This window comes from Pelobates fuscus, chromosome 5 (assembly GCF_036172605.1).
Source record: "Pelobates fuscus isolate aPelFus1 chromosome 5, aPelFus1.pri, whole genome shotgun sequence".
Lineage (NCBI taxonomy): Eukaryota > Metazoa > Chordata > Amphibia > Anura > Pelobatidae > Pelobates > Pelobates fuscus.
Window position 1 is genome coordinate 300,984,969 of NC_086321.1, and position 16,602 is coordinate 301,001,570.

At 43.5% G+C, this 16,602-nt stretch overlaps 1 protein-coding gene across 2 annotated transcripts in view; it reads right to left on the minus strand.

Moving 5' to 3' along the window:
* Positions 1-16,602, minus strand: part of LOC134611536 (rho guanine nucleotide exchange factor 18-like) — a 119,590-nt gene that overhangs the window by 6,572 nt on the left and 96,416 nt on the right. For both annotated transcript variants that reach the window (XM_063455494.1, XM_063455495.1), the window contains exon 17: positions 9,804-10,137. In XM_063455494.1, the coding sequence (XP_063311564.1) occupies positions 9,804-10,137 (334 nt within the window). The remainder of the gene's footprint in view (positions 1-9,803; positions 10,138-16,602) is intronic.

Here is a 16,602-nt window from a genome sequence, read left to right on the forward strand (position 1 = left end):
TAAACTTATTTTGTACTTTTTTAACATACTTCACCATGTATGGTTCTTTTCATCCATTCATTTGAAGACATTCCTATTACCAGAATCTACTATCAAGTCCATACTATTATATATACTCCAGGGGGGTGAGAGGTCTGATTTCGACTTTTGTTTGTGAGTTTGCTACTAGCACCTAATTTCCTATATTCATTATACTGTGTTACGCTATGATATGTATTTTCTATTATTCTAAATTCACTATTATTCTTTTATAGAATATTTCAGCCTTGGATTTTATTTTCCAGGTTGTATTCCAATTTTTGTACGCTTATTGGATGCGGTTCCCACCTTTGTTTGTTGTCTTTATCTTTGGGTGTTAGTGAGGTACACCTGGAATCCCTTTAATTTAGCAGATTACTATTCTGTCTTTAGTGTGTATACTGTTTTCTTTATCACTAATCATAAAACCTGTCCTCATTTAACAGTTTAACATTCTCACTAATGTGGGCTATTTATACAACTATTCTGTTTGTCTAACCAGCAAATGCACAAGTTAAAGGGACACTATTGTCACCTGAACAACTTCAGCTTAATGAGGTTGTTCAGGTAAGAACTATAGCTCCCTGCAGCCGTTCTCATGTAAACACTGTATTTTCAGAGAAAATACAGTGTTTACATTGGAAGCTAGGAACACCTCTAGTTCCAGTCACTCAGACTGCCACCAGAGGGACTTCCGAGTTGATGAATGCATAATTCGCATTCATCTTCACGTTTGACGTCTTCACGCTTGGGTGAAGACATCAAACGTGCTACCAGCATACAGGATATAGGAGGCGCTTTGAATGCGCCTCCTATGTCCTGTAGTAACCCCGGAGCCTGTCAGTGATGAAGAGCCGACCGTGTCGGAGATAAAATCTCCCGCACACAGCGTCGGCTCGAGCTGACAGGCTGAAGACCGGAGACGGAGCAGGAGGGGAGGATCACAACTGTAAGTAAACCTTTTTTGTGTGTGTGTAAATGAGTGACTAAGTGAGTGTGGGTGACAGAGTGGATGACTAAGTGTGGGTGACTGTGTGAATGTGGTTGGGTGAGTGTGGGTGACTGAGTGTAAGTGAGTGAGGGTTGGTGAGTGTGGGTGACTGAGTGTAAGTGAGTGAGGGTTGGTGAGTGTGGGTGACTGAGTGTAAGTGAGTGAGGGTTGGTGAGTGTGGGTGACTGAGTGTAAGTGAGTGAGGGTTGGTGAGTGTGGGTGGGTGAGTGTGAGTAAGTAAGTGAGTGAGTGAGTGTGTGTGTGTGTGTGGGTGGGTGACTGAGTGTGTGAATAAGTGAGAAAGTGGGTGTGAGAGAGTGGTGTGACAGAGAGAAATAGATAGAGAGAGAGAGATAAATAGATTGAAATAGGAATAGATAAAAATAGAAAATAAATAGATAGATAGAAAAAAAATGGATAGATAGAAATAGATAAATATAGAGAGAAATAGATAGACTGTAAATAAATATTGTTGAACATACACACAGAGTGTTTTTATACAAACACTATATATAGAGAGATCTCTATTTATAGTGTTTGTATACTTACTTTTGGCTTAGGAGGGTTGCCGTAGGAGGGGGGCGGGCATAGACAGCGAGCTGAGAGTCAGCTCAGCTTGCGAATGTGCATACCGCGCACATGTGTGGTAGAGCGCTCAGTTCTTTCATAGAGCGGCATTCAATGCCGCTCTATGAAGAACCTGATTGGTGCAGCGCGAAGCTGTGCATGCGCATCAGAGAAGCGTCCTATTGGGCCCTGCAATTTCGTAATTTTGAGAAAAGGGGGTGTGGCCTGACGAGGAGCTCGGTGCTGGAACGGAGGTAAGTTTATATCACATATGTTTTTGCTGTTGATCCAAAAGAAAGCAAAAAACCTAGTCTGAAGCACTTCCAATTTTGTAACAAACTAAGAAAAAAATCCTTCTTGACCTCAAAATAGCAGTCAGATGTCTCCTCGGATCAAGCAGCTATTGCCTCACTAATTAGAAATTATATCCCTGTATGTTATGTTTTCGCAAGTATTTATCCAATTGCAGTTTAAACATTTTTTATGGACTCTGATAAAACCACCTCTTCGTGTCCTATGTATAGCCCTGTTTATGAATAGATTTATCAATTTTGTAGCTTGTCTCTGCACTATTTCTAGTGCCATGATATCTTTCTTTAGAACAGATGCCCAAAATTGCACAGCATCTTCATGGTGTCGTCTTACCAGCAATTTATAAAGAGGCAAAATTATATTTTCATCCCGAGAATTTACGCCCCTATTTATACATGACAAAACCTTACTGGCTTTAGCAACTACAGATTGACATTGCTGCCTAATTTGTTGTCTATAACAATTCCCAAATCCTTCTCGTGTGGGGTTATCCCTAGTCACTACCATTTAGGGTGTAAATTGTTTGTACATTCTTAACCCCGAAGTGCATAAACTTTGCATTTCTCTACGTTAAATGTAATCTGCCATTTTAGTGCCCAGTCCCCCAATCTGTCCAAATCCCTCTGCAGCAAAGCAATATCCTGCTCACATTTTATTACTTTACAAAGTTTTGTATCATTTGTAAACACTGATACATGGCTTTCAATGCCTATTTCAAGATCATCTATAAATAGGTTTGTGGCGAAACCAACCTCGCCACTGGGCATTGGAGAAGCCCGTTTGCCCGCCTCCTGCCGGCTGACTATGGCCCCTGGGAGATTTGGCCCTTTAAATACAGTATTTGGGCATATTGTATTTTATTATGCTGCTGCTGGCCCTTTAAGAACCATCTGGGGGACATACTGTGGAGTTACTGGGTGGCCACCATTTCATGTATCAGAGGCACATGGTGAGAACAATGGATGAAGCACATGGTGAGAACAATGGATGGCGGCCATTTTAACTTACAAAATAGAAAAGTCGAGGCACTCCAAGGTACAAATCAGGCAATTTTATTGAACCCACTCCATCGCAACGTTTCGACCTACACGGTCTTTGTCAAGCTTAACTTACAGACACTGTTTGGACTTTTCTACACGGTGCCATCTCGCCGGTATTTGGTGCACAAAGACATTTATGGGGTTAGTGCATGTTTTGGGGTCCCTGTGATATGTTTTATAAAACTGTATTTCTCTGCCTGTGATAATTATATGACCCATTGTGTTCAGTAATCATATCACAGGCAGAGGGGAGGAGTTTGTGTGGGAGTGTCTGTGTGTATTGTACGGATTGATTGGTTGTATTTCAAAACCCTGTGGGCAGTACTATGTTTGTGGATTGTGAATAAAAGAGGCTGTATGTGCCAGTACAGTCAGTTCTGCTTGACCCTCAAAACGAAGTGTCGTCTCGTTATTGGGGGAATTGGATTGTATGCTGATTGCCAGGAGTGTAAGCTGATTGTATGCTTTTCTTGTTCAGCTGTTTCCAGCATTCATGTGTTAGCAATTCGGGAGATTGGTGATTGCAGTAGCTGCCTGTGCATCTGAAAAGGGGAATATCGCCTAAACGGTTTTTAACCTCGTGTGCGCAAAACGGTCCGTTACAAGGTTAAACAGAAGCGGTCCCAAAACAGAACCCTGAGGGACACCACTTTCCACTTTTGTCCAGCCTGAATATTTACCATTAATGACAATACGTTGTACTCTATCCTTAAGTCAATGTTCTACCCAAGAACAAGAATATCTAGACCAGTTTCTTTTAGTTTGAAGACTAACCTACTGTGAGGAACCATATCACATGCCTTGTCAAAATCCAAGTAGATTGCATCCACTGCAACACCCTGATCTACACTTCTACTTACTTCTTCATAGAATGCAATTAGGTTAGTTTGACATGACCTATGTTTCATAAAACCATGCTGATTGAATGCCCAATGAATTCCTGTATATTATCCCTTAATAGTCCTTCAAATATTTTCCAGGTCACAGAAGTTAAGCTCACAGGTCTATAATTTCCAGGCAAGGATTTTGAACTTTTTAAATATATGAACATCTACCTTCCTCCAATCCTCCGGTATAATACCTGAAAAAAAAAGAATCTTGAAAAAATTAAATGCCGAGGTACTCGTGGGTGAATACCGTCAGGACCCGGAGAGTTATTTACATATTTTCTCTAACTGCTGTAGCACCTTGTCTCGAGTCATCCAATCACAAGTTATCTGCAAGTTTTTTGCAGCAATCATTTGTATATCTCTTGCCATAGGATCCTTATTAATATATACTGAAGAAAAATAAAGTCATTTAAAAATTCTGCCTTTTCCTGGTCTTCATTAGCTAACAGACCCATCTCTGTTTCCAGTGTACCTACACTTTCATTTTTTGTTTTTTTAGAATTGATGTACTTGAAAAAAAATGTTGGTGTTGGTTTTGCATTCTTTGGCTATCAATTTCTCATTTTCTAGTTTAGCCACTTTAATTGCCTTTTTGCAAGTATTATTGGCTTCCTTATATGTTATATAGGATGCCTCTGTTTATCCGATTTAAATGCACTTTTCTTATTTTTGATCTCTTGTTATTGGTTTCAGTTTGTTTCTTTTATATTTATTACCCAATGGTACATACTGAGAAATGTACCTTCCTAATATTTGTTTGAATAATTTCCATTTATCCTCACAGTGTTTTTTCACTAAGGAGTTTATGCCAGTCGATATGTTGTAGAGCTGCCCTAATCTTATTGAAATTAGCTTTAAAAAAAATTATACCCCAAGTGCTTTTGCGAGTTTATTAAAAAAAATTACCATACTGTGATCACTATTTCCCAATAGTATGCTCCCCTACTTGAATGTTGGTCAAAAGATCAACATTGTTTGTTATAACGAGATCCAGACAAGCATCCTTTCTAGTTGGTGCTTGCACCAGTTGTTACATAAAGGTGTCATTTAACACATTCAAAAACCCGGATTCCCCTTGCTGAAGTACTAGTCACTCTATCCCAATTTATGTCCGGATAATTAAAATTTCCAATAATTAACGCGTTACCCCGATTTGCAGCTTTTCCAATTTGCTCTAACAGCAATATGTACATTAGGTGGTTTATAACATACCCCAACGAACAACTGATTTCCCTTTATTTGCCCCATGCAGGTATCTACCCATAAACCTCGTCACACTCCACATGTCTAAGATTTGACTTTAACTCATGTTTGACATACAAACCTACCCCACCACCCTTCTTGTTTTTTCTATCTTTCCTAAATAACGTGTAACTTTAAGTTAACTGCCCAGTCATGTGTCTCATCCCACCAGGTTTCTGTTATGCCTATCATATCATAGTTTAGTGTACGCTATTGCCTCTATTTCCCCCATTTTGTTATATAGGCTCCTTGCATTAGTAAGCATACATTTAATATTATCATGAGTCATTGGTACTTTTTGTGAATTTTCATCAATATCACATACCTCCTCTGTTCTGAACTTTCCCCTCCCTCCATCCCCAACCCCCTTTATTCTGAGCCCATCTCCTTTCTATCCTATCTCCATTTTCTAGATTGGTTCGACCCTCCCACCCTACTACTAGTTTAAAATCTCCTCCAACCTTCTAGCCATCCGATCCCCCAGCACAGCAGACCTTCTTCCGTTTAGGTGCAATCCATCACGACAATACAGGTTGTACCCATGCGTAAAATCATCCCAGTGCCCTAAAAACCCCAAACCCTCTTTCCTGCACCAAGACTTCAGCCCCGCATTGACTTCTCTAATCTCCCGCTGCCTTTCTGCTGTAGCGCGCGGCACAGGTAATATTTCTGAAAATATTACCTTGGAGGTCCTTTTCTTTAGCTTACTTCCTAGTTCCCTGAACTCATTCTTTAGGACCTTCCATTTTCCTCTGACTTTATCATTAGTACCTATATGGACCATGACAGCTGGGTCCTCCCCAGGCCCTCCCAATAATACCTCCACTCTGTCGGCAACATGCCGGACCAGAGCACCCGGGAGACAGCAAACTGTCCGGTTGAGTCGCTCAGAGTGGCAGATTACCCTATCTACTCTCTTAATAATAGAGTCCCCTACTACCACAACCTGTCTAGCCTTCCTTACCCTCTCAACCCCACCCATGCTAAAGGGGCTGAACCCACGGCTGCTAGAAGGAACGGCTTCCTGCAGTGCAGCCACTCCTGAGCTGATGATCCCAACATCTTTACTCAAACTGGCAAATCTGTTAGGCTGCACAAGATCAGGACTAGCTAAACCTTTCCTCTTCCCTCCCCCTCTGCTTCTTTGCACCACTGTTACCCAGCTATGTGCCTGCTCACCAACTGTCTCATCTCTTTCCACTCCACTACCTGCACCCACTAAATTCTGCTCAGTGAGCAGCAGACTTCTCTCAAGATTGTCAATCTCCCTCAGTGTTGCAATTTGCCTCTCCAGATCTCCAATCTGAGCTTCCAGAAAAGCCAATTGCTCACACCCACCACAGAGGTATGGACCGTGGAGAGATTTATCCAGGCATGCATACATGCAGCAGGATGAGCACTGAGTAAAACTCGCAATCTTGCTAGCACTCATCCCCAGTTACCAAAAACACAAGTGAGCAAAAACAATATTTACCCTCTTGGTTTAAACTTGCTTATAGTGTAAACTCCTGTTGTTTTAACTCCTACTTAAAAGAGACTACTTTAACCCCTTAAGACCGGAGGGCGTCCAATTACGTCCTTTTAAAAGCGTCTCTAAACGCCGCAGGACGTAATTGTACGCCCTCCGTTTTTTTGTTACTTACCCGGTCGCCGGGGATCCCACGTGAGAGTGAGGCCCTTGCGAAGACCTCACAATCACATGGCCGGGATAGCTGGCTGCAGCAATGCCAGCAGGGGGACTAACTGTAATGACAGTTAGTCCCCCTGCTGGCTGGACATCAAATTAAAATAAATTAAATTAAATAAGTGTAAAAAAAAATAAATATATATACTTAGATCATATATATATATACATATATATATATATATGATCTAAGTATATATATATATATATACACACATATACACACACACACACACACACACACATACACTGTCTAGGTGTATTTTAATATTAATATATATATAATTATATATATATATATATATATTAATATCAAATTACACGTAGACTGATACTGATTAAATATATATATAATTATTGTTATATATATTTATATATAATATAAAAAAATATGTAAATACGTAAAAAAATAAAATAAGAGTTAAAAATAAAATATTAAAAAATATATAGATGTGTTTTATTTCATTCTAACTGTATTGTGATATTAATATATATATATTTATATCAAAATACACGTAGAACGAAATAATATATATATCACTATATATATACCTATATATAAATAAAAATATTTAAAAAAAATATATATATACATACGTATATATACACATATGTATATATATATATATATATATATATATATATACATATATTAATTCTACACATATATTTATGTAATATTTTTACATAATTAAGTATATAATTAATTACAATTAGCGGGACCTGCCTGACAACCCATGCCGAAAGTATAGGGAATTTAATTTGCTAGCACTATATTTAACCCTATAACTTTCCAAGACACCATAAAACCTGTACATGGGGGTTACTGTTTTACTCGGGAGACTTCGCTGAACACAAATATTAGTGTTTCAAAACAGTAAAATGTATTACAACGATGATATCGCCAGTAAAAGTGACGTTTTTTGCATTTTTCACGCACAAACAGCACTTACACGGACGATATTATTGCTGCAATACTTTTTACTGTTTTGAAACACAAATATTTGTGTTCAGTGAAGTCTCCCTCATGTACAGGTTTTATGGTGTTTTCAAAAATTACAGCGTCAAATATAAGGCTTGTGTTTCATTTTTTTCACATTAAAATTCGCCAGATTGCTTACGTTGCCTTTATGACCCTATGGTAGCCCAAGAATGAAAATTACCCCTATGATGGCATACTATTTGCAATAGTAGACAACCAAAGGTATTGCAAATGGGGTATGTCCAGTCTTTTTTAGTAGCCACTTAGTCACAAACGCTGGCCAAAATTGGCGTTTTTTGCATTTTTCACACACAAACAAATACTAACGCTAACTTTGGCCAGTGTTTGTGACCAAATGGCTACTAAAAAAGACTGGACATACCCCATTTGCAATACCTTGGGTTGTCTACTATTGCAAACGGCATGCCATTATGGGTGTAAATTTATTTCCTGGGTTACTATACAGTCTCAAAGGCAACGTAACCAATCTGGCGAATTTCAATTTCAAATGTAACATGCTATATTTGACCCTGTAACTTCCCAAAACACCATAAAACCTGTACATAGGGGATACTGTTTTACACGTGAGACTTTGCTGAATAGAAATATGTGTATTTTATTGCTGTAAAAGCAAACAGTATTATGACACTGACAGTTAAAATGTCATGTAGAACTAAAAAAATAAAAAAAAATCTTATTTTCTCCCATTTTTTTAAAAATATTTTTTTCATATTAAATTATGTTTCATAGCTAAATATTTGATATTAAATGAAAGCCCTGTTTCCCCTGAATAAAATGATATATAATAAGGGGGGGTGCATTTAATATGAAAGAGGTGAATTACGGTTGGACAGACATATAGCGCAAATGCCAGGTTTTGTTTACATTTTGTTTTGTTCACAACGTGTACATTTGGCTCCGTCCTTAAGGGGTTAAAATAGCCTACTTTCAAGCAAACTCCAGTAAGCAAGCTCTGTGAGTCAGTAGTGTGTTTATATTGGCAATACAAATCCCACACAGATGGAAATTAAGGGGCACTCCCCCTAATTAGCTCAGCAGCAGCACCCACAAGGAGGGGAATATAAACAGCAAGAGAGGGAAAAAATAAGAGGGAAAATGTTTTAAATAAAACCAGCAAGGAAAAAATATAGGAAAAAAAATAAAAGGGACAACGTTTTAATAAAACCAGCAAAGAAATAAAAATATATATAAGAAAAGGGGAAAAAGTTGCAAAAAATACAAATAAATAAAAACAGCAAGGAGAAAAATATAAATTAAAAAAGGGAAAAAGTTTTTAAATTAAAACAGCAAAGAGAAAAATTTAAATATAAAAGGGTACAAGTTAAAAATAAAATCAGCAAAGATGAAAATTATCTATCTACCACAGTCCACCAGTTCTCCAACAAACTCCTGTTTTAACTCCTACTTAAAATAGACTACTTTAAATAGCCTACTTTCAAGCAAACTCCAGATGAGTAAAATAGAATAGAGGCCGTCACTTATTTGCTATATAGAATTCAGACTGTCCCCTGCTATTACCAACTGAATATCATGAAAAATGGCTATAGCACAAGGAAATATGCTTACATAGTATATGGGTTTGTTGGATGGAGTGAGGATGACATATGGTTATGGGTGCAATTAAGTATAAGGTGAATTGGATTAAATTAACTAAAGGACATTTGATTGCAATTTGTCTGTTCCTGAATAGATTCTAGCCAACTTACACAGAAAATCTGATTTTTTTTGTTTTTAATTTGACAACTGAAAAGCAAATTTTAACAGTTATGCTAATAGCAGCTGAATGAAAGTGCAAATAGAATTCAAGGAACCAAGTTTGTCTTCATGTGAAAGGTTGAACAGCAAACTTTCATTAAAACGGCTGACTTTGGACAACAGTACACCATCCAGTGCTCTGTAAATAGACTTTTCTGTCATAAGTATAGGGCATGAAGAGTTGAAAAGATATCCCTTTCTCTCTTGAAGATGAAAATGGCAAATCACCAAACTAAAGATTTTATAAAATGCCATTAACAAATTTGGATAGGAAATTACCAGCAATATCTATTGTTCCTACCTGAACTCTCAGTCCTGTGAGACGCTTTCCCTCGGCCACTTTTCTCCCTGCTGCCTTTGGTCAGTGCAGCCAGCTTGGTGGGGATTTGCTGTTTGGTCAGTAATGCCTGTTTCTGGATCTGGTTAGTTGCACTCAGCAGATGAATGGGAACATCATGCTTCAGAGCTGGCCTTGTATCTGTTGAGCTGCTGTCCCTTCGAGCCACCTCTGGCCTCTCCAAATAGTCGGCTGCAGACATAGACATGGTGGATTTGGCAGTGGGCTTTGTAGGCAGTCCTGGCACTTCCAAATTTAACATACCTTCTCCATTAAAACTCGTAGAATGAGTAAGACCCTAGGAAGATTAAACAAAATTAAATATGACACAAACTAGGTCAAACACTTCTGATGACTGCCTCCACATGCCTTTAATTTATGTGTGTTCAAAAGCATTACATAGTGGGCAACACATTTAAGTCTAAAAAAATACACTTTTATGGGCAAACTCAAAGAGAATTAATATTTTAATTGAGACTATACAATGCTTGACTCTTTTGTATAACTTGCATGGAAAGATTAGATTGTGTGCAATATGGTTCATTGAGGTCAGATTATTTCTAACGCAAATTCATTCACTAAACACTGAATCAGAGTGAGTTGACAAATTTAGACTAAATTAGTCAGGAACATTTCTCCAATTCAGCTATATTCAATTTTCAGTTTACTACAATGTAGTATTGAAATTCTAAAAGACATCAAAGCTTGGATCATGCCAACCTGTTCAAATTTAACACAGTTAAAAAACAAACAAACAAACAAAAAAAACTGATCCCAACCATATAAAGATCTTACATATCTAGAAATAATTCCCAACAAGCAGCATATTACCAACACAAAATAGGTTAGCCCTGCATACCTCACAGAGTAGAAAAAATCTGGGAGTAAGCATGCAAAACAAGCAAAGCTTTTGCGATCATTCCGGACTGTAGCAAAACCAGCAATGGAAGCACTAAGGATGGGTAAGGATAGTGCATCTTTTAAAGAAAAGGAGAGGGGCGTGGCCTGGACGCCGGACGAGATGGCGGCGTGAAACGAGGGCTCCCTCCAGGCTCACAGCTACAACCTGCCAAACCCGCAATAAACGACACAGAAATGGGGAAAACGACCAAACAACAGCAGGCTGCCTCGACCGCCGGCACCCCGAGGGGCTCTCAGCCTGCAGGCATGCGCCAATACCTTACAGCCCAGGCCGACCAAACCGCGCAGGCCTCCAACGGCACAGAAGCCTCGGGCCTAACGCGCCCGTCCTCGCCGCACGACGATCTCTAAGAAAAGGTACAGCACAGGCTCCAACCCGCCGCAGACCCAAGCTCAGCCGGACTGGGTAGCAATCATCAGCAGCTTGCCTACTAAAGCAGACTTAAAGGAGGCTAACGCAGCGCTGCATAAATCTATAAAGGGGGAACTCCAGGCCTTAAGGGAAGACATGCAGGGAATTCACCATAAACTGAATAGACTGGAGGCAGAATATGACCACGTGGTGTCAGCACAGAACGCGGCCGCGAACACCATACAGAAGCAAGAAGTCCAACTCCGCCAAATGGCCCTCCATGTAGAGGACTTAGATAACAGAGGGAGGCGGCAAAACATTAGAATCAGGGGCCTGCCCGAAGATTTAGATCAAACCATCCCAATACGTGACACTCTGACCGAGATATTTAATACCCTCCTGCAGAGGCCAATCACGACACCCATCACCTTTGTCAGGGCACACAGAGCCCTTCGGCCTAGGGGGCCTCCAGATCCCCCCCCCTAGAGATGTTATCTGTTGTCTGTAACACTTCCAAGAGAAAAAAGACATTCTGAGAAGCGCTAGAGACAAGAAACAAGTCTCCCACAATGGAAATGACATACAGCTGTACCCTGACCTTTCACCGGCAACATTGGCGTACCGGCGGGCCATGCGCCCACTCACACGTGTGCTGCAGGCCAACCGGATTAGATACCGGTGGAACTTCCCAACGGGAATTCAAGTCACCACACCTAATGGCCCTCTCACGGCAAGAAACGAAGAAGATCTGGGGGACCTCGTGAAGGACCTGCAACTACCCCGGCTGCACATGACGTGGCCGGATCCAATGGCCTTCTACAACTTCGCACCTGAGACGCACCGCCAAGCACAGCAACCTGCCAGACCCCGGAGGACGAGGCAACAGACCACTCGCCCCTTGGGCGCCAACGCATAATAGGACATGCACAACCCACTGCCCCTGGAACCCATGGAAAGCCGACCGAAGCATAGTTTGCAACCGCCTGCCTCCGCTCCGAGAGACTAGAGACATTACACACATCTGAACCGCAAGTATACAGCCCAATGGGCGATAACCACCCAGAACTCACACTGCCACAGTGAGCCAGAGACACAGGTGGACACGCTCTGTGTACAGAGTATAAGGGACCGAGGGAAACCGAAACAGTGGTCCAGACCCACTGAGTCCACCGCCTTGCCGAGCAGTTTTGGGGCCACGGGCGATGGCTGGGGACGGGCTAATGAAGGGAGGAGAGCAAACCCACAGGTGTACCCACCTTAAGCTAGAGCAGAGTAGGGGGGGGCCTGCGTCCTGGCTGGGCCCGGCCGCCGGAGCCCGCCTGCCCTGTGACGAACCTTGGGGAGCAGGCGGGGGGCGCCGCTGGCGGGGCACACCTGGGAGGGGGGCCACAACCAAACACCGAGTGATAGAGGATGAGAAGACAGACGGGACAAGCAACCCGGTAACAGGGCCTGAGCGGCTATCCATTGCCAAATCAGAGGGAGGGGACGAGGACATGTAGAAGGTATTAAACCTGGTAACATCCCCATAACACGGTCAGATAACCCGAGCTAATAAAACATAAAAATCTGTCTCAGGTCCCGGACACTGATTAACCACATCCCGAACCCAGCCATATGCACGCACAGGCCCAGTAAGGGACACCACACACAACACGAGGAAGCGAGGCCCAGAAAGTCATGTACTACTTAGCCCAGACTGTGGGAACTGTGGGTTTTGGGGGGTGGGGGGCGAAATGTGTATGATCTTGGGAAGTTGTCAAACTGTTATGACCTGTTTTCACCTGTTGTGATATGTACCCAGTTATAACTATGTTTATTAACACAGCTTAAAAATGACAGCGCAGCCGCACGCAGAATCACGGCACATATCGACACACACCCATACGGGCCATAGAGCCAACACACCACGAGGCGGGGACAACGGAAACACTCAAGCTGAGTAGACAAAGACGAGCCACACAGGGATGCCACGTGACCCGACGCACCACAGGGACACTGAACCGTTCTACCGGACGCCCAACCGACGCCCTACAGGGAGGCGCCAATCAGGTGGCGAGCCACCCACCTACACCTCTGGAGGTGAAGTGGAGTGAAGCTCCCCGACGCCTACACCCAGTTGTCACTGGACAGTGACGAGACCACAGGAGGCATCTGAACGCCTCCACGACCTACCCTTCAACTCAGCCCCACACACCCCTCCCCCACCCTCACCCGACTGCCTACTACCTGGACCGTACACTACCTGACACACCTGGGACTTTACACGACTACCCACCACATAGAGACACCGGACAGAGACACCCCCCCCAGAACCCGCTCACAGCGACCCGACCAAACGACATGACGCTGACTCCTGACCACCTACATATCCTCACTATGAATGCCAAAGGACTGAACAAACCAGAGAAGAGAACGGGGGCCCTGCGGGACTTCCACAAGCAAAAGGCCTCTATAGTCATGATACAGGAAACCCACTTCAAAAAAGGGGCGAGACCCAAATTGACTAACCAACACTACACTCAGGGGTACTACAGTGACTACCACGGTGGCAAAGCCAGGGGGACAGCGATACTCCTTCACAGGAGAATGCCGTTCCAGGAGGGGGGCTGCATGACCGATGACGAAGGAAGATACCTGTTCCTCAAAGGGACAATTGCGGGACACCAATACACGTTCGCAAACATTTATGCACCAAATAAACAACAAACACGCTTTCTTAAACAGACACTGCACAAGCTCCAAAACTTCACGGCAGGGATCCTCATCCTAGGGGGGGACTTTAACGTTGCGCTGGACCCCACATGGGACACCTCATCAGGAGTCTCCAATATCCCCATACAACACCTCCAGAACATCAAATCCCTAATCCGCAACCAACGCCTAGTTGATTGCTGCAGAGCCCACCATCCAGATGAAAGGGACTTCACTTTCTACTCCCACCCACACAACTCCTACTCCTGAATAGACCATGTCTATACCACACACTATGACCTTCCCCTAGTGACCGCAGTCACAATCGGAGGGGCCACCTGGTCGGACCACGCCCCGGTATCACTGAAACTAAAATCACCACTCTACCGCCCCACGACCCCGAAATGGAGACTCAACGAGTACTTCCTAGCCAATCCAGAGGTCTCAGGCCTCATACGCGAGAAAATAAAAGAATATCTTGCATCCAATACGGCGGAGCAGACCTCCCCGACACTCCGCTGGGAAGCACACAAGAGCGTGATAAGGGGACATTACATACAACAGGGGGCATTACTGAAGAAACGAACCGAAGCGCGGCTAACCGACCTGCTGGCCGACATTCACGCGACAGACGAACAAAACAAACAAGCCCCAGACCGCACACACCAAACCCGACTCCTACAACGAAGACGAGAACTGGCCACCCTACTGCAGACCAAACACCACAGGGACGCGATCAGACACAAGGCCTTCTTTGCTCAGCAGGGAAACAAAAGTGGCAAGCTCCTAGCCGCAATGCTGAAAAAACAAAGACAACACACATACATTGACAAGATTAGAGACAAACAGGGGAACCTACACCATCTCCCGAAAGACCTATGCTGAGGACCTATACCAACCTATGGTGGAAGCCTTTAACGCTGTCAGAGACGGACACCATATCCCTAAACAAGCCCTAACGGCACACATCTCAATAATCCCCAAAGACGGTAAAGACAAGGAACAGTGCGGAAACTATAGACCTATATCGCTCATCAACTGCGACATTAAGCTAATGGCCAAAATCCTGGCCACGCGGCTCACAAAACACATCCCATCACTGGTTCACCCAGACCAGGTGGGTTTTGTGGCGGGACGAGAGGCCCGTGATAACACCATCAGGGCACTTACCCTCATGCACGGAAGCAAAGGAACAAAGGAGGGCCTTCTTCTCCTATCAACGGACGCAGAGAAGGCCTTTGACAGAGTCTGTTGGGTCTACCTCTTTGAAGTACTAGCTCACGCGGGGCTGGGACCCCACCTGCGACAGTGGATAGAGGAACTTTACCGGGAACCGACAGCCCAGGTAATAGTCAATGGAGCGCTCACGGAAGCTTTCACCATACGCAACGGCACAAGACAGGGCTGTCCCCTCTCCCCACTCTTATTCGTTCTCGCCCTGGAGCCGTTCCTCACACACATCAGACACAATATAGACATTACCGGTCTGGAGACGGGACAAGTACACCACAAGGTCGCCGCATACGCGGACGACCTGCTCTTTGTGGTGACCAACCCCGAAATCTCCCTCCCGAACATACAGAAGGAGCTGCGAGGGTTTGGGACCATATCGAACCTGAAAATTAACCACGGGAAAACATACATTCTCAATGTAAGTGTAAACACCGCACGGGCGAATCCCATACGACACAGCTTCCCCTACCAATGGGCCAAACACAAAATCAGGTACTTAGGGATTTGGCTGACAAGACAGAGTGAGGATCTGTTTAAAGAAAACTTCATGACAACACTACAAACATTCCAAAGGGACATGCGGGAATGGTCATTCCCACATGTCTCTTGGCTGGGGAGGGTCCAGGTCCTGAAGATGAATTTCCTCCCACGTCTCCTTTACCTCCTCCAAGCCATCCCCATAGTGATCCAAAAGACCTTCTTTGGGTCCCTCAGAACAGAAATGACTAGGTAGGTATGGAACGGAGGGAGGCCTAGACTGAAATTCTCCACACTGACACGCCCCAAGGACAAGGGGGGAATAGCCCTCCCAGACTTCTACCGATACTACGTAGCCGCACACTTACTGCGGATAATAGAATGGTCAAAAGACAACGTCAGTAAGCTCTGAAAGACAGTAGAGGAAGCAGAAGCGGGCAAACCACTTTCTGGACTACCCTGGGGCCGAGAAACAGCTGATGGGGGGGAGATGTCCATATACACACGGCACACTATGAGAGTGTGGAGGAGGGCCTCAAAAAACGGGAACATGTCGCCATTCCCTTCCCCCCTCCTACCCCTAACACACAATCCTGACTTCCCCCCCGGGACTAGACCCGAGAGTCCTTCACAACATCCTTCCGGGCAAGACTCCTCGCCTACACCACAACCTCCAGGCAGGAAAATGTAAACAACTAACAGATCTACTAGGAGAGACACCCCCGACCTTCATGCACCAATTTAGATACACTCAACTGAACAACTTCATTCGTACGCTACCACAAGGCTCAGCACTCACTAGAGGTCAGACCACAATAGAAGCGGTTAGCGCACGCCCAGACCCACTTCCACATGGAATTTCCTTCCTATACTCCATGCTGCAACTAGAAACCCCGTCCGAAACACCCCTCTTCATGAGAAAATGGGAGACGGCCCTACACATCACACTCACGGACACGGAATGGGAATCCATTTGCTACCTCACACACCACTGCTCAACACATAGCAAAACACAATAGACAGCATATAAACTATGAACGCAATGGTATAAGACACCACACCTCCTACACCAAATTGACCCAGATC